The sequence below is a fragment of the Misgurnus anguillicaudatus genome, chromosome 23, assembly GCF_027580225.2.
Source record: "Misgurnus anguillicaudatus chromosome 23, ASM2758022v2, whole genome shotgun sequence".
Lineage (NCBI taxonomy): Eukaryota > Metazoa > Chordata > Actinopteri > Cypriniformes > Cobitidae > Misgurnus > Misgurnus anguillicaudatus.
Window position 1 is genome coordinate 24,882,501 of NC_073359.2, and position 26,165 is coordinate 24,908,665.

At 35.9% G+C, this 26,165-nt stretch overlaps 2 protein-coding genes across 2 annotated transcripts in view; both read left to right on the forward strand.

The window, feature by feature from the left end:
• The window catches only part of pcyt2 (phosphate cytidylyltransferase 2, ethanolamine), a 13,946-nt gene extending 9,253 nt beyond the window's left edge, over window positions 1-4,693 (forward strand). The window contains exons 11-13 of the mRNA XM_073861323.1: window positions 2,670-2,735; window positions 2,819-2,907; window positions 3,122-4,693. Of these exons, the coding sequence (XP_073717424.1) occupies window positions 2,670-2,735; window positions 2,819-2,907; window positions 3,122-3,236 (270 nt within the window). The 3' untranslated portion in view covers window positions 3,237-4,693. The remainder of the gene's footprint in view (window positions 1-2,669; window positions 2,736-2,818; window positions 2,908-3,121) is intronic.
• Window positions 4,694-5,758: 1,065 nt separating this feature from the next.
• Window positions 5,759-26,165, forward strand: part of gnav1 (guanine nucleotide binding protein (G protein) alpha v1) — a 43,444-nt gene continuing 23,037 nt past the window's right edge. Inside the window, exons 1-4 of the mRNA XM_055216907.2 lie at window positions 5,759-6,401; window positions 7,429-7,520; window positions 21,763-21,855; window positions 24,029-24,189. Coding sequence (XP_055072882.1) covers window positions 6,272-6,401; window positions 7,429-7,520; window positions 21,763-21,855; window positions 24,029-24,189 — 476 coding nt within the window. The 5' untranslated portion in view covers window positions 5,759-6,271. The remainder of the gene's footprint in view (window positions 6,402-7,428; window positions 7,521-21,762; window positions 21,856-24,028; window positions 24,190-26,165) is intronic.

Below are 26,165 nucleotides of genomic sequence, written 5' to 3' on the forward strand. Positions count from 1 at the left end.
GACTTTGAGCGTGGTTTATAGTGCAGTGGTCAGAAATCATCTCAAAGGAGACATTTTAACAGTCTTAAAAACAAGAGATACTGCAAACGTATCTTTATTATTATTTCTTGAAATGAACTTTACCTTTTTAATCCCCATGAAATCAAGGTTGAAGTATGGTCAATTTTTTACGTGTCAGGGCTCCAGACTGACTTTTTTCACCAGGAGCACAGTGGCCCCCAACTGAAAATGTTAGGGGCGCAACCAGAAAATGTAGGGGCACATACCGTAAATCAACATGCTACACTGTATTACTAATAAATACGTTGATGATAGATGCAGAAAGAACAATGTGCTGTTTTAAATATAGTGTCAAATCATAAAAAAAGGTCAAATTTACTGGTGGCAAAATGTGACCATTTGGTGTCAGTCTGGAGCCCTGCGTGTTCGCGAGGGTTTTGAAACCCACGTACATTGTACACGTAGGTCACGCATGCGTACGAGTCAAACTATACTTTGCAAGGCTGTGCGTTCAACTGTGCGTGTATGTTCACATGCATGTTAAAAACAGACTATACTCCAGGCTTTGCAAGGTTGTGCATTCGACTGTGCGCGTGTGTTAGCATGTTCATAAAAACAGACTTTACTCCAGGCTTTGCAAGCTGTGCGTTCAACTGTGCGTGTATGTTTGCATGTACATAAAAAACTGACTATACTCCAGGCTTTGCAAGGTTGTGTGTTCGACTGTGTGTGTATGTTCACGTGCATGTTAAAAAAACAGGCTATACTCCGGGCTTTGCAAGACTGTGCACGTATGTGCACGTCTGTGCACATGTACATAAAAAATAGACTATACTCCAGGCTTTGCAAGGTTGTGCATTCGACTGTGTGTGTATGTTCGCCCGCACATAAAAAACTGACTATACTCCGGGCTTTGCAAGCTGTCCGTTCAACTGTGCGTGTATGTTCACATGCACGTTAAAAACAGACTGTACTCCAGGCTTTGCAAAGCTGTGCGTTCGACTGTGCGCGTATGTTCGCGTGTAAATAAAAAAACAGACTATACTCCAGGCTTTGCAAGGTTGTGTATTCGACTGTGTGTATGTTCGCACACACGTTAAAAAACTGACTATACGCCGGGCTTTGCAAGCTGTGCGTTCAACTGTGCGTGTATGTTCACATGCACGTTAAAAACAGACTATACTCCAGGCTTTGCAAGGTTGTGCGTTCGACTGTGCGCGTATGTTCGCGTGTAAATAAAAAAACAGACTATACTCCAGGCTTTGCAAGGCTGTGCGATTGACTGTGCGTGTATGTTCGCGTGTACATAAAAAACAGACTATACTCCAGGCTTTGCAAGGCTGTGCGATTGACTGTGCGCGTATGTGCACGTGTACATAAAAAACAGACTATACTCCAGGCTTTGCAAGGCTGTGCATTCGACTGTGCGTGTATGTTCGCGTGTACATAAAAAACAGACTATACTCCAGGCTTTGCAAAGCTGTGCGTTCGACTGTGCGCATATGTTCGCGTGTAAATAAAAAAAACAGACTATACTCCAGGCTTTGCAAGGTTGTGTATTCGACTGTGTGTATGTTCGCACACACGTTAAAAAACTGACTATACTCCGGGCTTTGCCAGGCTGTGCGATTGACTGTGCGTGTATGTGCATGTGTACATAAAAAATAGACTATACTCCAGGCTTTGCAAGATTGTGCATTCGACTGTGTGTGTATGTTCACATGCACGTTAAAAACAGACTATACTCCAGGCTTTGCAAGGTTGTGCGTTCGACTGTGCGCATATGTTCGCGTGTAAATAAAAAACTGACTATACTCCAGGCTTTGCAAGGCTGTGCATTCGACTGTGTGTGTATGTTCGCCCGCACATAAAAAACAGGCTATACTCCGGGCTTTGCAAGGCTGTGCGATTGACTGTGCCCGTATGTGCACGTGTACATAAAAAATAGACTATACTCCAGGCTTTGCAATGTTGTGCACTCGACTGTGCGCGTATGTGCACGTGTACATAAAAAACAGACTATACTCCAGGCTTTGCAAGGCTGTGCGATTGACTGTGCGCGTATGTTCGCGTGTACATAAAAAACAGACTATACTCCGGGCTTTGCAAGGCTGTGCGATTGACTGTGCGCGTATGTGCACGTGTACATAAAAAACAGACTATACTCCAGGCTTTGCAAGGTTGTGCGCTTGACTGTGCGCGTATGTGCACGTGTACATAAAAACAGACTATACTCCAGGCTTTGCAATGTTGTGCACTCGACTGTTTGTGTATGTTCGCACGCGCGTTAGAAAACTGACTATACGCCGGGCTTTGCAAGCTGTGCGTTCAACTGTGCGTGTATGTTCGTGTGTAGATAAAAAAGAGATACTCCGGGCTTTGTAAGGCTTTGCGGACGAGTGTGAGCGTATGTTCCCGTACACATAAAAAACAGACCATACTCTGGGCTTTGCAAGGCTGTGCATTCGATTGTGTGCGTATATGTTTACGGGCACGTAAAAAACGGACTATACTCCAGGCTTTGCAAGGCTGTGCACTCGACTGTGCGCGTATGTTCGCTTACACGTCAAAAATAGTCCATACTCCCGGATTTACTTTAAAAACTCACTTGAACAATTTGAATGTGTTAAAGCTGTAACGCCAACATCTGTTCATCTGTCTGGCTGTAGGTGGATTTGGTGTGCCACGGGAAAACGGACGTGTTTCCAGACACAGACGGGAGTGACCCCTATGCCGTGAGTACAGAAGATTTGTCTGTTAATATGCATCTTTAATTTCCTCGCTTTGTACAAAATCTCAGCATCTGCTCGCTTCCCAGGAGCCGAAGAAGAAAGGGATTTTCCGTATCTTGGATAGCGGCAACAACCTGACCACTGATGATATCGTGCAGAGAATCATCGACAACAGGTGTGGTTTAAAACGCAGCCGTGAAATGCATTGGTAGATTATGCAAATTAGCTAGATCACATAATTCGTGTTTAGTTCTGTGACCATTTGACTCAGTCAAAAAATAACTTTTTATAGTAGTTTAATTAAACTGTGGTTTCTTTTAATTTGTTTGGAAAACTATCTGGTAGACCTTACACTGACATGTTGCAAAATGTTTAATTTATATTTCTAGGTTGCAATACGAGGCCAGGAACCAGAAGAAGGAAGCTAAAGAGATAGCCGTGTTCGAGGCTTTGAAGCATAAAGATGATCCGCTGAAGACCGACTCGGCTCTGATAAATAATTAACTGTACCAACCTCTCCTTAACAAATTCAATTAATCTCCGTCTTGAAATGAAAACTGTTCCCCTGCCTCAGTGCACCGGTGGAAATGATTTAACATCTTAATTTAACAATTTAATGTACGAACAAAGCTTAAATGCATGCTACATTTGAACAAACCAGGTGGAGGAAGATATACATGCGTTTTCTTAATCATATGACAAAAGCACTTTACTGTGCACCGAGAGATTTTATGGTACTTATTAAATAGGTCAGATAACTTTCTCGGGTGAAACGAGCAGAAACTTTCGGTGGTAGTTATGCGGCGTCTATGAACGTGACGAGAAAGTTTCATTTCAACGTTTATTTTGTCATTCAGTATCCATACGGACAAATATCCATAGATTAGCCGTCTGCGGAGAAATTTGATTTGAAAGAATGCTTTTTTAAAAGTGTCATTAACCTTAGTATGCATACTTGAAACAGATAAAAGCGTTTTGGGATATTGGTTGGAAATTTTTGGCTGTTTTCTAGAATTACTAGAAACTTATTTTGTTTGTTTTTTTCTAGTGTTTGAATCCTACGAAAACATATGCAGGTCACGTTTTACCCCAATTTTAAAAAAAAAAAAGAAAAAATGCATGATGAAGAAATACTGCATTTTAAATGATCAAATACATTTTTATTTTTGCAAAATATAATTTATTATTCTTTCCTAGTGAGTAAAATATGACCTTTATATGTTTTTTTTCCGGATTGTGAGAATTATGCCAGGTATTTTATTTTTTACAGGTGCTGTTGTAGAAATGGGACCTTGATCTGTTTGTCGTGGAGCAAATGGATTTGCAGTTTTTAAAAAAAAGTTTCGGCAAACACCGTTGCATTTACGTGTCATCCTTCTTTTTTTATTTTTATGGTCTTTTATCCTCCTTTTTTCCCATAAGCACCCGAGCGAATCGTAAAGTCTTGCGATCTTCGAAGTCACGATCATAACGCAGTTGATTTTTAAACGTCAGGGCAGAGATGTCACTACGACCGTCATTGCTAGTTCACACTTCCATTTATTTTAACAAGCAACATAAATATTCTTTATGTTCGTCACCGTGACCCCAGCTGTCAAACTTTTATGTACTTTTATCTTGTTTTTAAGCAGTTTGATGCTTCTTGTGCTTTTAATCAATATGCACGTTGTTGCAACAGTAGCATATTTTTAGTTTTTAACATTGAATTGCTGTGAAGAAAAATACATATTATACATATGTACATATAATACATATTAGTAACACTAATTTAATGTTGTAAATGTGAGCAGAAATGTTAAGTGACCAATTCTGAACATACCTGTGAGACTCTGAATGTTGTTTGTGTCCTTAGACGATGTTTTTAATTTCACTGATCTCATCGTAAACTGTTAATGTATGCCATCAAAAAATGTATTGCAGAGAAGATTGCAGTTTTTTGCAATAAAACAGTTTTAAAACAATTCACTCGTTCTGATTTGGATATAAATGGGTAAATGTTTTTTTATCACAGTATTTGATTTTGAAATTGTCACAGTATTGATGTATAAACACATTAACATGATCATGATTAACATTTATTTATAAATGCCTCTTCAGCACTTGCTTGTTACTTTTTTCAATGGGATGAAGTTAGAAATTTTAGCAAAAGGGTACAGTAACAAAACCAAAATTACTAAATTATTCAATAAGAATCAGATAGAGAGGTCTCTATTTTATGAGTCAATAATAATAAAAGTATGTAATGAATCTCATAATAAAAGTCTTTGATTAATTGCGACTAATCGTATGCAGAATAAAAGTTTCGGTTTACATCATACATGTGTGTTTACTGTGTATAATAATTATGGATATATATAAATACACACACATGCGTGTTTAAGAAAAAATTTATATATTTACACGTAAATATTTATTAAATATATGTATGTGTGTGTATTTATATAAACATGTGTATTATATATACATAATTATAATACACAGTACACACACACATATATAGTGTAAACAAAAACATGTATTCTGCAAACGATTATTCGCAATTAATCGTTATGCAGCCCCGTTTCATTTATATTGTTTCGCTTATATTTTTTATTTTTAATTCAATTTGATTTTTATATTGTGTTAAGCCATGTTATTGTTATATATCAACATATTTTACTGTTTTGTTTCACCTCGTTTCATTTATTTAATGTTTATATTATTTTTAAATATTTTCTTTTAATTGCTTGACTACTTAATTTTTTTGATATCGTAAACGTTATTTGAATTAATTTTATTCCCGTGTTTAGTTTTTTTGCTTACATTTTTGTATATTAGTTTATCTTATTTTAGTCAGATGCTTCCTAAAAATATCAACTTTCTCCCAACCACGGATATTTTGCGCAAAACCCATATAAGTACTCACGTAAACACGGAAACATTCATATCTCAAACAAGATACAACAACAAAATGAACAAAAGCCATCTCAGGTAACAAAGTTACACATTCCTCACGTCACTTCCTTTGAAAGGAAAGCAGACACCTCTGAGAACTAAAGAGATCTCTGTGAGCGATATGGACTCGTGCCATTATTTAATGTACAGATTTGTGTTGTGTATTTTTTTAGCAGATATATTATAGTGTTTTATTATGAGGTTTCGCGCCACGACAGTTAACATATAAGATCACATTGGATACAGCGAGTACCAAACGCTGCTGACTGAGTAACCGGGAACGGGCAAATTTAAAACTTTTTTCTCCTTCCTCCTTTACTTTCGGGACCATCCCAACTTCGCTCTCTTTTCTTCTTCTCTCTCTCTCTCTACTTCTCTTTGTGTTTTCAAAGTACTCGGAGTAAGACCTCTCAAAAAACAACAACATTAACATTAAGATTGATTGTCTTTGCGGTGCGTTTTTACGCATGAACTTTAGATGAGCGCGCACGGAGATCTCGCACGTTCGCCGACTCGGGATGTTTTTACGCGTTCGCTTTTCGTCGTGATTCTGGACTTTCTGCCCGTTTATTGAGCTGTTGCAGGGAAAGACATGAGCTCTGGATATGGGTCTGTGTTTGGGAACCGACCTGACAGAGGAGGACAAGAAGGCGAAGATCCACAGCTCACAGATAGACCGAGATCTGTACGAGTACGCGAAGAGAGAGATGAATGTGGTGAAGATCCTCATGCTGGGTAAGAAAACACTCATCATGGATGTTTGTTCACCTGGTCTGAGCTTTGGGTTTAATCTTTACTCGTATTTACATCGTCTTTCTTTACTTTGTGTGTCTGTTTAAAGATTTGGACAGGTATTCGAAAGGGTGTGTTTGAAACTCAGATTTTGGTTTGTGATTGTGGATTCAAACTTCAAATCTTTCCTGGTGTAAAAGTTTTTAGGAAAGGCTCGAAACTAATTGAATCGCTGTAAACCATTTTTGCTCCCCTAACTTTTTAAGGATTTAAGAAATTTTTATTGTGACTAAAAAATCCAGCATAAGCTGGTGAGCTGGTTTTAGCTGGTCTCCCAGCTTGGTTTTGGCTGGTGTATAGGTGGTCTGGCTGTGTTTTGGTCACTTTGGTCAACTTTGAATTTAGCTGGTCAGGCTGGAAGACCAGCTGACCCACCAGCTTTGCCAGGTTGTGAGGACCAGCCTAAACCAGCTACTGCCACCTTAAACCACTACTTATGCTGGTCTTAGCTAGATTTTTAAGTAGGAAGTTAAATTTTCTTAATTGGATAGTTCAACCAAAATTTGTTTATATGTTTTAAACCTGCATGAGTTTCTTTTGTTGACCGCAAAAGTAGATATTTTGTACACAGTTGATGGTACCCATTGACTTCCATAGTATTTGTTTGACCTACTATGAAAGTCAATGGGTACTATCAACTGTATGATTGCATCATTGATCAAAATATTAAATTTTGTGTTACTCATACAGGTTTAGGGCAACATGTGGGTGAGAAAATGATGACAGAATGTAATTTTTGGGTAAACTATACCTTTAACTTATTTTGATGAGTTAAAGTAAGTTAAAATATATGTTGTCACTTATAAATATGTGTCTACTTTCATTCTACTCTATTAATCGGCCATTGAAAAAAATGAACACACATTTGAAACTGAGGGGTTGTAGACATGGGCAGGATGAGTTAGGATCAGTCGTAGTTGGTGTTAAAAATGTTATTCATTTTTGTGTCTCCTCTCACATTAAACCCCAGGAGCGGCAGAAAGCGGAAAGAGCACGCTGGTCAAACAAATGAAGATAATCCACAGCCATGGGTTTACCAAGCAGGAGCTGGCCAGCTTTAAGGTGAGACCCGCATCTCTACACTTAAGCTTCATTTCAGACGAAAGTCCCCGTGCTTTGTGCTTCCTCCCCGTCTGGGAAATGTAGCCGCTGCATGTTTGGGGATTTTTCAAAGTTTAAGGGGTCAATGGTTCAGCTGTGTAACAAGACCTCGGTTGAACGGATCAGTGGATTTTCTTCGACTCTTTTTTATTGTTATGTATAGGAAGAGAGAGAGAGACAGAGAGGAAGGGGGAAAACGTGTGGAATGTTGACACACGAAACAGGAAGAGTAAGGAAAACACGTGTGAACGTACTGCTGTCCTACAACATGGTTTTCCTGTGTTGTCTTGTATAGACCAGAAACTTATGAATTAAGGTCCTGTTCTTTCTTTCTTTGATTGTGTTTATAGTGGGCAATATAACATGTGTTTATGTTTCACATGTAAAAAAAACGCTGTATTTTTCACACAATTGACTTATCTGTATAGCGCTGTTTTCACTGTCCTCAAAACGAGCTGATGTCTTCCTTGTTCTATGAAGTCCCTCCTATGAAATATGTAATGATTTCTGATTGTGTAGTTTGTTTAGTGTGTTGTGATTCGATAGCAGCTTAGCTTAGCTTAGAGTTTAGTCAGAAAACCGTTCTACTGACGTCATTAAAGCAGGAAGTAAAGGGCTGTAGTCCAAACCGGCCGTTCTCTGTAGGCTTTGAAAGGTGAAATCTGTTAAAGAAAATATATCGCCTGGCAGTGAACTTTAAGCTTTATCATTTTACAGGTATTATTTGGGTGATTCTCACGAAAACTTGGTTTTAAAAATGTCAAGCATGAAAATGTAAAAATTGCTTAAATTTACGTTTTTTCCCACCAGACATTGAAAAACAAAGTCTGGAGTAAATGGGAACATTAATTTAAAAACTTTTACTTATCATTTAACACTTTTTGTAACATAATTTTAAAAATTAGTCCTAAAAAATCTCATTACCGCAACAGTCAGAAAACATCAACACTGACATATTTTCAAAATGACATGACAAACCTGAAAGAACATAATTTGGAGATTCTGCACATGCATTTAAAATCAAAGTATTATGCTTCTATTCATTAAATTAACATTTAATAAGCATCTGTTGTGGTAATGATAATCAAAATGTCGTGTAAGCATTCTGACAAGACAATATTTCAAATTAACTGTAAAAAAATGATCTTACCTGGTAGCCATCTTAAAGTAACTGGTCCATGTATATTAAAATTCTGTATGTGTGCTTAAACTGTTCTCAAAAAGTGTTGCGGAGGATGAGAACATCAGGCATGGACACATAATTTTCCTAATTTTTCTTCATTATTATTATACATGAATATTCAGTAAATATTTTTTCTGTCATCTAAAGTAGTCTAGCAAAACATCCATTTATTTTTTTTCTTAATATTTTTGTGTTAATTTGATTAAATTACAACATAACGCATGTTCAAACACAGCCGGACACATTGCGGTAATGAGAATTTCAGCAGAAAATGAGAAAATTTACAATGATAAATTCTTATGTTGAAATCACACATTGTGCAAGGTAGAACACAGTATTGTGTTAATTCTGATGCTTTGTAATGTTACTATATTACACATTTTATAGCTAAAATCATTAGTGCCGTGGTGTTTCAATGGTTTCGTGAGAATCACCCATTTATGCCACTATAGCAACATTACACACTAACTAGGGTTTAAAAAATGGGATCAGGAAGAACGTGACCTTTAACATTTCACACAAAAGTTTTCATGTCCAGTTTGTGAATGAATTGTTAAGTCAAATATTTAATGAATCAGTTCATGATCCATGATTCAGATTGATCTGTATACTGATTCAATGATCTGTGGATGTCAAGATTACAATTAAATGATTTCAATCTCTACAAGTTATGAAATATTATCATTCAGACTACCTGTATAATGCTTTTATGGTGCCGTTCTTTTTTCTATTTAAAAAAAAATGACAGTTCTGTCATCATTTATTCAACTTCAAGTTGTTCCAAACCTGTTTAAATGTTTTTGCTAAACACAAATGAGGATACATTATTCTGAAAAATGTTTGTAACCAAGCAGATCTGGGGCACCATTGACTTCCATTGTAGAAAAAAAACAATAGGGTTGTAACGGTAGGAGATTTCCACGGTATGATAATCACGGTTTCACGGTTTGCCGGTATTAAACATTATTATTATTTTTATTATTATCTTTAGCTACAATGACCCTTACATTAATAAAAAACAGATAGGGGGTTTTATGTTGAACATATGGTTTATTATATTAAACTTTTTTGGGGGAAAAATACACTTTCGAAAAAAGTAAACTTTGATTCTTAATCTTTTTTTATTCTTTTAAATAAAATGATAAAATACTCATTAAATTCAGTCAGAGCTGCTCTGGATATATTCATTTGTTCACATCGTCATATAGTGAGTGAAATGTATAGTTTTTATTAGTGCTGGGCAAAGATTAAATGCGATTAATCGCATACAAAATAAAAGTGATTTTTGGCATAATATATGTTCGTGTACTGTGTCTAATTATTATGTATATTTAACCACACACACATTCATATATTCATTTCAGAATTGTTTTACTTATATATACATTTTTTAAATTTATATTTAATATAGAATATATAAAAATATAAATAAATATATATAACCATGTAAATGTTTCTTAAATACATACATGAATGTGTTTGTATTTATTTATACATAATAATTACACACAGCACATACTCATATATTATGCTAAAAATCACTTTTATTTTGTATGCGATTAATCGCGATTAATCTTTGCCCAGCACTAGTTTTTATTATATGGCCTAAGTATAATCAACTTAAATTGATCTGTAATATAAATTACTTAAATGGGCTTTAGTGCCTCTTTTTGAAGCCACTCTTCGTCCACATTTCTTGCAAACTGGATATCCATCTTCAAGGACAACCCCGCATTCGTTTTTCGTATACCCAAAGTATTCCCATACTGTAGATTGAACTTTTTTTCTGGTGGGGGATAGAGGATAGAATTTGTATTCTTTGACATTTTCTCTGCTGTACATAAATGAGTGGAGTTAACAGTCACGCCAAATGAAGTTGCATTTTCGTATAAGCACAGGTGAGATCTGCTTTTCCCCCCAAAACCGTGTATAAGCAAATGTTTACGGTATGATAATCGTAAAAGTTAATATCAAGGTATACCGCCATACCGGTATACCATTACAACCATAAATGGAAGTCAATGGTGCCCCAGATCTAGAGAAAAATATCACACATCTGGTACACAATCATAACTCCAGAAGGGGAACAAAGTACCAAAAATGATAAGTGGATCCTGATATGAGGCAAAAAAATCCACATCCAGGCAGTCATGTAGTTTTAAAGGTAAAAAATCTTTATTTTAAAACAGGGCTATACATGAAAAAACAACACCACCAACACGTTTCAGCACCCTGACGAAGGCCTGTTTGGGCTGAAACGCGTTGGTGGTGTTGTTTTTTCATGTATAGCCCTGTTTTAAAATACATTTTTTTTTTACCTTTAAAACTACATGACTGCCATATTTGGTACTTTGTTCCCCTTTTGGAGTTATGACTGTGTACCAGAGTGGTACCTGAGTGATATTTTTCTCTAGATCTGGGGCACCATTGACTTCCATAGTATTCTTTTTTCTACATTGGAAGTCAATGGTGCCCCAGATCTGCCTGGTTACAAACTTTTTAAAAATATTTTATCTTCATTTGTGTTTAGCAAAAACAAAGACATTGATTGAGTACCAGATGCGCCCCTGTGCCTGATGTAGATTTTTTGCCTAATATCAGGATCCACTTATCATTTTAGATAGTTATCACTTTTGGAGTTATGACTGTGCACCAGATGCGGCCCCGAGTGATATTTTTCTCTAGATCTGGGGCACCATTGACTTCCATAGTATTCTTTTTTTTTACTGTGGAGGTCAGTGGTGCCCCGGATCTGCCTGGTTACAATTTTTTTTAAAATATTTTATCTTCATTTGTGTTTAGCATAAACAAAGACAAAGAGTACCAGATGCGCGCCTGTGCCTGGATGTAGATTTTTTTGCCTCATATCAGGATCCACTTATCATTTTTGGTGGCCCAGATATGTTTGATTTACACGCATTATTCAAAATATCTGCAGCAGAATAAAGTTTTTTGGTTGAACTGTCCCTTTAAGCAAATTCCCAGTTCTGAGCAAACTTTGTTCTGTAGTTTGACTGTACACTATCCGTTATCTTTGCGTGGTTTGGGAAGTCGATAATCACCGTGTACTTTCCCTGCACCTGAAGTTAAACCTCTCACTTACTTCTGTTTCCAAGGTAGCAGTGTGGAACTGCATCATATTTTAGATTAACCTGCGACTTACGTACGTCTTATTGCCATGGTAACAGCCGAAGCAATCGAAATCCCATTGATTGGCTCATTCATCGGAAATCATAACCAGCTGTGTTTTTGATATGGTCATCAGGCCTGATATCGCTAAACCCCGTATCCTAAACAATGCCGCCACAGTTTTTAACTGCTAGCCACTTACGTGCAAAACGTCACTTTTTCGAAAAAATAGTAGTTGCGTTTTAACTTTATGCTGCTTTTTTACAGGGTAGCGTTGGACAGTATGACACATCTTATATCATTACAGTGATAAATACATCACTACCCTGCGAAATCTCCCATTTTGTTTGATATACATGACCCAGCCATACCGTACGTCTTTTATAGCTTTATTTCCTCCTGCGAGAGACTCCTGACTGACTATAGCTTTCTTCACTGTTAATAAAGTCTCTTTGATCCTTCGAAATTGTGTAATTTGACCACAACAGTGCGTAAATCACGTACATGCTACGTGCTACTGAAGGTCGGGTTTTGTGTGCCATGTTTCTCTTTCTTCATTAACTCTTCCTTCAGGGTGTGTTTGTGTTAACAACACATTTCTCTGCGAGTTTGCATAAGAATGTCTAAATGGTGTTTTGAAATGCCTGTGGGGTTTTAAGCTCCGTTCATTGCTTCAGACCAGGCCAAAGACAAATATTGGTGGATAGGGATGGGGCAGGATGGTGGATCCAACAATCAGTTTATTTTATCTAAACTTTATTTAGCGTCACCTTCTCTTAAAGGTGCCAAATAATGCATTGAAATAATCTGTTAAATTGTTCTCTGATATCTACATAGAAGGTATGTGGCTTTATTAAGTGCAAAAATTATCAAGAGACAGTTTTACATGTCCATTTACAACCCTAGGATCTGCCTTAAGATTGAAATGGTCTTTTATTACCTTATTTGAAAGGGTCGTGAATAATAAATGCTGAGCTCTGCTCTGATTGGCTGTTTTATAAAGCAGCTCCTTTCAGTAGCTTTGTGTGTGCAAAACAGACCTTATGTTTGAGCCTCTATCAGACGAAGATACTGAGGAATAATCAATTGTTTGGAGATTGTTAATGGACATTCTGAGTGGTTAGTTTGTGTTTTTTTTGAGTATGGACCTGCAAAACGTAACTGTAACGTCAATAGTAGAAATTCAGCCTAAACGCTAGCGTATAGCATTAACTAGCATATAGCGCTAAATCAGCAGTCACAACTTTGTTTTTTAGCATTGTAACAACATTTTTATTAATTTAATGTGTAATTTAATGTTGGGGCGTACAACTGTAACGTCACAGTCTGTGTTATGTTGAGATTGGCCTGTTTTCCAGCGGTCTGTTCCATGCACAAGGTGGGAACGAAGAGGGAAACAATCGTGTTTGAGGCTCAGTCACGATATGTCGTTACCATGTATGTATATGCCTGGGTAAATACAGTTTTACATTCTATGGCATCTTTAAAGGTGCGGTGTGTAAATTTTTGCGGCATCTAGTGGTTAGGTTACGCATTGCACCAACGGCTAAGTCCACTGCTCACCCCTCGCTTTTGAAACTCATAGAGAAGCTACGTTAGCTGCCACCGGACAAACATGTCATCGTCGGAGACAACTTAGTAAAAAAAATTTATCCATTAAGGGCTTCTGAAGAAACATGGTGGCACAAAATGGTGACTTCCATGTAAGGGGACCCTCGGTGTAGGTAGATAAAAACGTCTCATTCTAAGATAATAAAAACATAACGGTTCTTTATGAAAGATATTTATACACCCCTGATCATATAGTTTTGTATAATATTTTGCATTTATTGATCCTTTTAAAAATTACACACTGCACCTTTAAATTCATCCCCTTAAACTGCTTTTGTGGGATTCATTGTTGGATGACCATTATAGTTGTTGAAATTTATAATTCGAAATTTATGTAGCCTCCACTTATGTTGGATAATGGAAATCGTTGTGCTACCAATCTGAAGTGAAGAGTGTTTTTTTGTCTGTGAAATGTTTATCTATTATATATTAGCCTTGTATGTTAGCTAACCTTTATGACGACACTGACCATCACACAGTGGAAAATGATGAACAAACCCTTAAACAAAACAAACACACGCCTTTTTTGAAACTCCAAAGTATCTTTTGCCGCCAGGCTTTCCGTTATCATGAAACAAAACAGAAAAAAGATTGGGAATGTGGGAACATTCGTGTGTGAATGATGATGTAATGCTGTATGTGTCGTGACAGCTATGAAATTCACAAAGTCAGAACCTCAGGCCTTTTGTTATCTCGTTTTACAAATGACATCATGCCGTTAGAGGTTCAAGTGCTTTTGTGGGGTTTTTTTCGTTGTTTTTTTTTAAGTCACACCTTAGGGTTCCTTGTTAGAAAAAACGGACCCCGAAGAGCTGCGTAATTCAAAACCTAATTGCTGACATTAAGTTTGATTTTTACGAGGCGCTGGAGGAGTAGCGAATCGTTTTGTCAAGGATAACAACACACACTATCTTTGGCAAAGCACCACTTTTTTTTACAAACATCAGGCTTGTAGCAAGTTTAAACTTTTGTAAGTACATTAAAGAAGCTGACTAAATTGCTAGCTTTGCCGTGTCGTTTGTCGAGTACTGCAGGCGTTGAAATGAACGGCATCGAGTTATTTGACTAACAGAGGACTGTGGGTCTTTGAATGACTGATGTGCGATTAGCCGTGTCGCTGCATAGTTTGTGGTCAGAAGCCCTTGTGAAAACCCCTGACTGGAAATGCAAAGTTTGTCTTTCGGCACCTCGCTAGTTAATGTTTCAACCGCACGGCCGTTCCGCTAAACAAACACTGTTTGTCGGCATAACTGGAGGAACAAAACAGTCAGGTCCTGTATTAGCGTTAAGCTAACGTCTTTTATTGTTTGAGGCAAAGCTTTTGAACTAAAGGGATACCACACAATGAGCTCATTTCCAAACAGTCTGGATGAGCAAACGAAGCAGTTGGAGTCTTGTCTTGACTTGGGGGATACCGCAAGGCTCGGGTTTGGGTCATGGCGAAGTTTGATGTAGATCAAATTAAAAGCCTTTATTTTAATTTATTTTTATGCTGAACTCTGCCATGCGTGTTTTCTTAAACTCAAAGGTCCGGCTAAACTCGGTTTTGGCTTCACTAGTCTTTACTGGACTGTTGGAGGGTCACACGTGCATGTTCATGTAGAGACCTGTAATTTTGGCTAGTTTCATTTTGTACACAAGCTTGCAGTCTATAATCAGACTAGCTCTGGTTTACTCGGGTCACCATGGGTGGATCGTGGTCTGTAAGAGGGAGGGAAGGGTGTGGCTTGCTGTGTGAATCATAAATGTAAGGTAAAAGTGAAGTGTTACAGTATAAATGGGGACATGTCCCAACCTGAGTGTCACAGGAGTGTTTTAAAGCACTGTATTGTCTTTTAATCTTTTCTTCCTTTTTAACCGTTGCTACGGTCTTGAATCAACACACACCTACAGAAGAAAATAAATAAAGTCTTCGTTTTTTCTTCTTCTTTATTCCTTCCCAAAGCTGACACTCCTCAAAGTCAACATAAAATCAATATAGACCGTGTTTACCTTAATAATTAAACATCGTTTTGATAAACATGATTCATCAATGCATATTTGTCTCTGTCAGCTTTCTCCAAAATGTGATAAGTGGTTCCGCCCCTTAAACTGCTTTGTATTTGGGATGATGTCATTTATGCAGTGCAGGTACTATAAATTGGGTCAAGGTCATTTTTCCCTTTTTTATTTATGTGAACACAATTAGTTCTGAATTTACAAATTGCTGTAGTATACTTCAGTAAATTGAAGTAATTTGTAGTATACTGTAGTGTAGTATATTATAGTAATTACTACACATAATCGATATATAATATAGTATTCTGTTTTATTATTAACTATCGTAAATTGATAAATTATAGTAAATAAAGGAGTATACATTAATATTTTCTGTAATAAATTGTAGTGTTCTGTGGTATATTATAGTATTTACTACACTATTAAAGTCTATTGTAGTATTCTGTAGTATTAACTATAATAAATTGATAAAGTGTAGTAAATATTGTAGTACACGTTAGTATTTAGTAAATTGTAGTATACTGTTATATATGGTAACAATTTTGAGATTTTGCTGATAAATAATTTAGTTTTCTGTTGTATTACCTATACCAAATTGATAAACTGTATTAAAAATGAAATACTTTAATACTTTATTTTAGTAAATTGTAGTATATTGTAGTATATTGTAGTATTACTTACACTTTGCCAATTTGTAATATCGTTTTTTTTGTATTACCTATAGTGTAGTAAATACTGTAGTATATTTTAATGTTTACTGTAGTAAATTGTAGTATACTGTAGTATATTATAACAATTTTGACACTTTGTCAATGTATATAGTATTCTGTTGTATTACCTACTGCGGTATATTATAGTAATAATTATAATGAAGTGATAAACTGTAGTAAATATTGTAGTACACGTTAGTATTTACTATAGTAAATTGTATTATACTGAAGTATATTATAGTATTTATTACACTTTGTTAAAGTGCATTACAGTATTCTGTAGTATTCATTATAGTGAACTGATACTGTAGTAAATACTGTAGTATATGTAAGGAATAATTGATGACGGGCCATTGAATTATAAGAAAATAATGCACAACAAGGTGGTAATGCGGCACGACGGGAAGCGCAGGTGTGCATTATTTTCCAATAATTCAAAGGACCGTAGTCAATTATTCCGCTTATACCACGGTTACCACAAACATGCTCTGGTGCCTATTTTTAAGACATTTGACAAGTTAGGTGTGCGGTTTACAGAAAAATAATCAAAACCCATAGAACATTTCTCAGCCAATCAGATGCAGCATTCAACAGAACCATGGTATAATTTAATATTTACTATAGTAAACTGTAGTAAAGTGTAGTATGTTATGGGATGTTATAGTATTTATTACACTGTTAAAGTCTATTGTAGTATTCTGTAGCATTAACTATAATGAATTGATAAACTGTAGTAAATATTGTAGTACACGTTAGTATTTACTATAGTAAATTGTAGCATACTGTAATATATTGTAACAATTTTGACACTTTGACGATTTATAATATAGATTTTGTTGTATTAGTAAATTGATAAACAGTATTATATATTATATATTATATATTATTTATATATATATATTATTTATATATATAATATATATTATATATATATATATATATATATATATATATATATATATATATATATATATATATATATATATATATATATATATATATATATATATATATATATATATATATATATATATATATATATATATATATATATATATATATATATATATATATATATATATATATGTATGTGTGGTATACTATAGTATTTATTATACTTTGTTAAAGTGCATTCTAGTATTCTGTAGCGTTACTATAATGAATTGATAAACTGTAGTAAATATTGTACTTCGCAGTAGTATTTACTAAGGTAAATTGTAGTATACTGTGAGTATATTTAAAGCTGACATAACACAAGACGTTTTTGCCAATCTAATGTTAATCTTGCTTATATATAGAGTAGTATTTCATTGTTCATATGTCCAAAGAGTCTTTCGTTTAGTCAGATTTATAAAAGAAAAAACAGCCTTTCCGATTTTTGGCGTAAAAGGTCGAACACTTGATGGCGTGCAGTACGCGCAGCTTCGGATACTAGTTTTGGATTTACAGCTGACATAGATGGAAATCAAACTTTAAAAAACTTTTTTTTAAAATAACCAGCCTTATATTATAAATATGATCCAGAATCCGATACTTAGTCAGTAATGGACGAACAGGGACAATAGCAGCAACGATTACAGCACGACGTCTCTAACAGGTAATAAATCCTTGCTTGTTTATCCGCTATTTTAATAAAAAAGCAACATAATCCAGTTAACTCTAGTTTAACTGCATTTGCCCGTTTTAAAAGGTGTAAATGTTGTAAATGCAGTACAAAGTGATGTTTTTGGTGTTGTTTACATACACGCACGTATGCGCAATTGCAAACAAAACACGTGAGATTTTGAATTACTTACACCTGTGGTTGTGACTCCTAAACGGGGTCTTTTAAAGTTTTGACGGCTCTAATAGTTGTAAAAATGTGGAAAATCCGGCGTCAAACTGAACCTTGTTTGTAAAGCAGTCCGCTCCAAAATGCAGCCAGGAACAAACAAACTCATACGCAATTACATTGCTGTCCGGTAAAGACGAACTGCATCCACTGTTGTCTTACGACAGGGAAAGCTAAATAAGGGTTTCTTCTCCTTACATCCAAAAACTCACTTCTTTTGTGGAATTATCTTGCTAAAACAAAGTTGTCACGTGCTGTGCAATGATACCGGTGACTTATACTCAACGGAGCAATGCTAATGCGCGTTCTCGCTCCACTTGACGTGCAGGGCAGGTTTGCTTTTCTGGGGGTAAAGGCCCATAAAAGGAATATGGGGTCAATCAGTTGTAACGAATACCCCCATTTGAAAAAAACTTTCTGAAACTTGTAGGAAAAAGGAGGCGTGAGTTTGGCTCAGAAATACTCTGTTACAAGCTCAACTGCTTTTTTGACACTTTGCTTATGTTTAGCATGATGACTACAACTCTTAAACTGTGTTTATAAGTCAGAATGCATGAAATAGCATTAAACCTCCCCTTTAACAATTCTGACACTTTGTTAATGTATACTATATTATGATGTCACTATAGTTAATACTACAGAATACTAAAGTGTAGTAAACACTATAGTATACTTTATTATTTACTATAGTAAACTGTAGTTAGGTGTGCTATACTGTAGTATATTATAGTAATTACACTTTGTCAATTTATAATCTAGTATGCTGTCGTAATAACTATACTGAATTGATAAACTTCAGTAAAAATGTAATATACTTTAATATTTACTATAGTAAATTGTAGTATACTGTAGTATATTTTAATATTTACTATAGTAAACTGTATTAAATTGTAGCATGCTGTAGTATATTATAACAATTACTTCACTTTGTTAATGCATACTATAGTTTTATGTAGTATTTATTAACTATAGTGAATTGATATAGTGTACTTAGTATACTATCACGAGGATTTGTACATATTATACGAGTTGGCTTATTGGTATGCATTCATACGAAGTTAATTGTGCAATAACATGATTCTCATGAAATAAACAACAGCAACCCCTAAACCCGCACCTAACCCCAACGTCACAGCGGTCAAGACAAATCGTACAAAAACTTTGTGGTCGTACGAATCGTAAAATATGTACGAATTCTTGTGAGATTGTTGGTATAGTTTAATTTTTACTACTAAGGTTCAAAAAAAGCATAATATCTTTTCCTACAGTTTACTATAGTAAATAATAAAGTATATAACATTATTATGGGGCATTCCACACTAGCGAAACAGTATGATTTTGTTACATGCACATTTTGTGTTAAACGAGGATCTTGAAATTATAATCCAGAAATAGGTTTGTAAATATATTTTTAGAATTGCTTGGAGAAGTTTCTTCAAAGGAATGTGTGCCAAATTCTTCAAGTACAAAAAGGGTATTAGTCCCCCCACCACACACACACTCGCCTCTGGTTGCTCTCCAAGGTCTCTGCAATACCCCACACTTATCTCTTTCCAGAATAGCTTCATTGTTTTTCGGTACGTGATTCACTCCTGAACTTTATCTCTGCTTGTTTTAATGCACTTTGTGGAATCAATAAAAGTGCAGAACCACAAAGCTCAGCCGACACAAGAAGGCTTTTCGGCATACACTGTCCTGCTGGTTTTCCCGGGAATGCTTGATCCACGGGCCAGCAAGCAAAAGCTGTTCAATAAAGCGCAGGAATGTGTTTGTTTTGGCGAGAGAATCGGGTGGCGGAAATGAGGGTTATAAGGTTGGCCAGGTGGCTTGAGTGTTAACAAAATATACCCTAATAACTTTACAATGCACTTTTTTGGTTGTATGACTGTATGCAAGTCCAAAGTTCGTCTTTAAGAGTTTTCATATTTTATTATTTTCCTTGAATATCCGGCAATCAAAGCTTTGTAAAATGGGTTGCAAACACTTTTTAATCTTGACTGTTTTACAGGAATTGTTATGGTTGTCACTAGATTTTTACCCATATTCATATCTTCGTACTTTTGGGATGAATGGTGGTATACAACACACATCTTATTTTTATCTATTTCATTTTTTACGGTATGCCATGAATATCTTGGTATTTTCTATAATGTAAAAGAAAAAATGACATGCATGTCAAAGCCTTATGTGAGATATCACAATAATCTTTATTAAAACTTTATTCAAATAAGGTCCTCCCTGTTTATATACAATAAAGGAGTCGTATCAGACCATAACGATATAGATGTATTATCTTATCACATATCCCGCTGGGAAAAATACTGATATTAAAACTTAATATACCGCCCAGCCCTAGTCATTACTTAAAGGAATAGTCTACTCATTTTCAATATTAAAATATGTTATTACCTTAACTAAGAATTGTTGATACATCCCTCTATCATCTGTGTGCGTGCACGTAAGCGCTGGAGCGCGCTGCGACGCTTCGATAGCATTTAGCTTAGCCCCATTCATTCAATGGTACCATTTAGAGATAAAGTTAGAAGTGACCAAACACATTAACGTTTTTCCTATTTAAGACGAGTAGTTATACGAGCAAGTTTGGTGGTACAAAATAAAACGTAGCGCTTTTCTAAGCGGATTTAAAAGAGGAACTATATTTTATGGCGTAATAGCACTTATGGGAGTACTTCGACTCGGCGCAGTAACACCCTCCCTCTCTCATTATGAGAGTGAGAAGGGGAGCGGACTTTTCAGGCGAGTCGAAGTACTCCCAAAAGTGCTATTACGCCATAAAATATAGTTCCTCTTTTAAATCCGCTTAGAAAAGCGCTACGTTTTATTTTGTACCACCAAACTTGCTCGTATAACTACTCGTCTTAAATAGGAAAAACGTTAATGTGTTTGGTCACTTCTAACTTTATCTCTAAATGGTACCATTGAATGAATGGGGCTAAGCTAAATGCTATCGAAGCGTCGCAGCGCGCTCCAGCGCTTACGTGCACGCACACAGATGATAGAGGGATGTATCAACAATTCTTAGTTAAGGTAATAACATATTTTAATATTGAAAATGAGTAGACTATTCCTTTAAAACTTTCGGCACAAAAGCTCTTAACATTCTCGGCCCAGGAAAGCAATCGACACGTCATTTGTCATTCACACCGTAATTCATAACTACATAATCTCATTAAATCCCATTACATTGGCACGTTGGTCAGCATGTCATTTCCATCGAGAAAAACAACGTACCAATTAACTCCAACTTGAGACAATACAGACGAAATTATGTTGAAATTTCCGATAACGCCTAGTAACAAAAAGTTGAATTATTCGGTTGGACACTCCAACAGGTTTCTTTCACAAGTTATTGAATGGGTTTTGTGTCTTTTTACATTGTAAAATGATTTGCATTTTGACACTTCAGTACGACAAAGAGATCATTTTTCATACCTGTCAATCAGAAGACAATTACTCAAATAATACAATTAGTAAGGTGACGTCTCGGATCAAAATGTGTGAAGTGGCTTATTGGGCATGTGGAAATCTAGTTTCACTAAAATTTTAGTGACTTGAATATTATAATTAAATGATCAACTGAATGAGAAATGAACACTTAGTGTATGTGTGTGTGTGTGTGTGTGTGTGTGTGAAGGGGAAATACAATAGAAAAGTATACATAGACAAATATTTGAGTGTTTGCAAACATTTTTAAATTTCTCCTGTTTTGTTTTTTTCCAGCCTGCAGTATTGGATAACCTCATGACCTCCATGAAGTTTGTCCTGCATGGGATGGGCGTCCTTCGAATCAATCTCGCCAATAATAAAAACAAGGTTTGGACCTGCATCTTATATGTGACCATGGACCACATAACCAGTCATAAGAGATTTGAAATTTAAAGGAAAACACCACCGTTTTTCAACATTTTACTATGTTCTTACCTCAACTTAGATGAATTAATACATACCTCTATTTTCAATGCGTGCACTTTTAATCTTTGTACAGCGCATCTTGAATGCGTTAGCTTTTAGCCTAGCCCCATTCATTCCTTAGGATCCAACCAAAAGTTTTATTTTGTGCCACCATACTTACTCGTGTAACTACTCGTGTAACAGTCTTTAAATAGGGAAAACATGGAAGTGTTCGGTGGCTTCTAAATTCATCCCTGTTTGGATCCATAGGAATGAATGGGGCTAGGCTAAATGCTAACACATTCACGACACGCTGTACAAAGATTAAGTGCACGCATTGAAAAAAGATAAGTATGTATAAATTCATCTAAGTTGAGGTAAGAACATAGGAAAATATTGGAAAATGGTGGTGTTTTCCTTTAAACATAATCTGAATAATTAAGCTTCAAGTACTCTTCTTCGAGGGCCAGATTTAAAAAATATATATGTGTGTGTATATGTATGTATGTATGTGTTAAAACTTCTGTTTTTGTTGCTTGTTTTGTTTTTTATTTAGCCTTTTAATTACTGAAAACTCATATTTTCTTTTATAATATTTGAAAAACAATTGCAGTTTAACATTGCAAGAGCCAAATGTTAATAATTAAACTTTAAACATTGCACAAAAAATTGCAAGTATAAAAAAATATAGTGGCTGTCGTAATGAAATTTCAGTTTCATTGGAGAGAATCTCATTCCAGCGCAAGAGCCTTTAATCTACGAATATATTTATACTTAATAATTTACTTATCAGTAATCAATCGTTTTTAAAGGATTCAATTGTTACTGATAAAGTTAAACAAAAAACGATTAATATTTTTTTACCTTGCACAAAATTAATCACAGTGTTTTGATTGGAACACACTGAAATACATCACTTCCGGTCGGCGTGTCACATGTGGTGAAGTAGCACATGTTTTTTATGCATCCAAAGCTCAAATTGGATCGGATAAGTATGCACCCGCAGATGGTTGACACCTTTTTCACTCTCCTTATGGTTTATCGGCCGTCATTTGTCATGTACAGTGGAAAGGTAAAAGTAAACATGCTTATTTTAAATCAGACAAAGATGACCGGCGGGCCGGATAAAGATGATTGGAGGCCGCATTTGGCCCGCCAAGTTGACTAGCCCTGATGTATGGTTTGTTAGGATAGGACAATATTTGGTCAACTATTTGGAAATCTGGAATTTAAGGGTGCAAAAACATCAAAATATGGACAAAATATCTTCACGAAACATGATCTTTATATAATATCCTAATGAATTTTGGCATAAAAATCTATAATTTTGACCCACACAATGCATTGTTGGCTTTTGCTACAAATATACCCGTGCTACTTATGACTGGTTTTGTGGTCCTGAAACTATAAGCTATTTTTTAGCCTAAATATGGACTGTCCAGCTGTGCACTCACTATTGTAATATGCCTTGCAGTACTTGCATGGTCCACTAGGTGGCAGCATCCTTTAAGAACCTACTGTACCTGTTTGTCAGGTCTGAATTCAACTCTCTGTGGGTTTCTACCACAACTGCTTTATAAAATATCATCCATGTAGGGTCGGCTTTAAAGAATCATTTATATTTATCCATTTGGTAGATGCTTTTATCCAAAGTGCATTCAATGTATGCATTTTTATCAGTATGTGTGTTCCCTGGGAATCGAACCTATGACCTCTGCGGTGCGAGCTGAGCTATGAGCAGTCAAACTTTTATTCTGTAATTAAAGTGATCAGCGGTAGAAGAGTCAGTTGTTCTTTAATAACAGTGCTGAAGATGCCTTTTTACTGGGTGGTCGGACTTTTTCCTAGTAGTTAATTTGTATTATTACCTGTGAATATGTGTGTGTGTGTCCCTGTGTCAGTAAAGTTTATTATTGGATGTCCTGTAATTACATTTCATCGTAATCCGAAAGTCTAATGCTGAAGCTCAAAGGTCATGGGTTTGATCCTCAGTGAGAAAAAACTCACTTGAATTTAACATCTGGCAAATGCATTAACGTAAGATCCTTAAATGATTAAAGATCACGTTTAAATTTGTATTTGTTTGTTTTTCTAGGTCCACGCTCACTCGATTCTCTCATGTGGCCGCTGCTTTGATGAAGATCAGGTGCTGTTTCCGTTCGTAGGCCACGCCCTCTGTTGCTTGTGGTCGGATCAGGGGGTGCGGTCTGCGGCGGCGCGCGGATACGAGTACGAGCTTAATGACTCAGCGCTGTAGTGAGTAACTATAATTGTTCTCCAATTAGTAAATCTTCACCATCGGTTAAAGGATTAGTCCATTTTCTAAAAAAAAAATCCAGATTATTTACTCACGACCGTGTCATCCAAAATGTTGATGTCTTTCTTTGTTCAGTCAAGAAGAAATTATGTTTTTTGAGGAAACGTTCCAGGATTTTTCTCATTTTAATGGACTTTAATGGACCCCAACACTTAACAGTTTTAATGCAGTTTAAATTGCATCTTCAAAGGACTCTAAATGTTCCAAACGAGGCATAAGGGTCTTATCTAGCGAAATGATTGTCATTTTTGGTAAGAAAAATAAAAAATATGCACTTTTAAACCACAACTTCTCGTCTTCCTCCATTCGTGTGACGCGCAAGCACGACCTCACATAATTTCGTAATGACGTGGAAAGATCACGTGTTACAAATATGAAACGCACATTTCTGGACCATTTTAAACACTAAACTGACACAAAGACATTAATTAGTATCATTCCACATACAACAACGTCGGAACGGTCCTCTTTCTCCACACTTGTAAACACTGGGGTGTAGTTTCGGATCAAGAGGTCACGGATGACGTATTACGCGAGGTCGCGCTGGCGCGCCACACGACCGGAGGAAGGCGAGAAGTTGTGGTTTAAAAGTGCATATTTTGTATTTTTCTTGCCAAAAATGACAATCGTTTCGCTAGATAAGACCTTTATACCTCGTTTGGGAACGTTTAGAGACCTTTGAAACTGCAATTTTAAACTGCATTAAAACTGTTAAGTGTTGGGGTCCATTAAAGTCCATTAAAATGAAAAAAATCCTGAAATGTTTTCCTTAAAAAACATAATTTCTTCTCAACTGAACAAAGAAAGACATCAACATTTTGGATGACATGGTGAGTTAATTATCTGGATTTTTTTTTAAGAAAATTGACTAATCCTTTAACTAATATCTCTAATTTATGTTTAGTTTACAGCATAAGCAAAACATGTTGAATATCAAGGTGTGAGATGATTTTAAGTGTTCAAATAATTTAATAGAATATTATTATTCTTAAAACATTAGACTTCAACATTTAATTATAAACAAAAACTATAAATATTATATACAATGCATAATTATAGTAATAATAATAATGACATAATTACTTATAGTTGTATATTATATTATAATAAGTTTAAGTTTTTTTGGATTTATGTTTCGAGTTTAGCTGTGCAATTTCCGATAAGAGGTTGAGGGTGCAACCCAAATGGGCACCCCAATCGCTTTACATCTCATTTAAATACATTTAACCCCGTTCGAACAGGCCAATCATAATCTGGAATAGATCATAAATGTTTCATTCGATTTTAATTGGTCATTCGACACGGGTGACGACCTCAAAATTTTCTTCGCATTTCAAAAACGTTGAGAAATTTATTGAAAATGTTATATTGTTTGGCACCTAGGAAAATATTTTCCGTCATTTTCTACGACAAATGTCAACCAATGATTTTCCAAAAGTAATTAAGACCCTAAGCGCAGATTATGTCAGCTTTTATCACCCAGGCACATAATCCTGAAGTTTCGTCAATATTTTAACGATTTCCTGGTACAGTTTCAGACCGTTATATGTCTGTGTAATGAAACTGATATGCGACTGCCACTCATCGGCCCCCCGTACCTTGAGCCGTAATGGCTGCTGATCTGTGACTCGTTCAGATACGCCCACTGTGAATAATGCCTGATTAGGGCGATATTCAAAACACTGAACCGTGCAATTATGTGTGTGCGCGAAGGAAAACCAAAACACCGGGAGGGTGATTATTTAAATGAAGCGGAGAGGGTCACCCGTGTCGCGGACGTGTGGTGTGTGCCACAACCAGTGAGCCTCAAACACCCGTGTGTGTGTGTTCATTAACTCTTAAATTGCTATTATACGCCTGGAGCCCAGGGAACTTGCAAGCACGCTGGGACGTCACCCAACACACAAGACACATG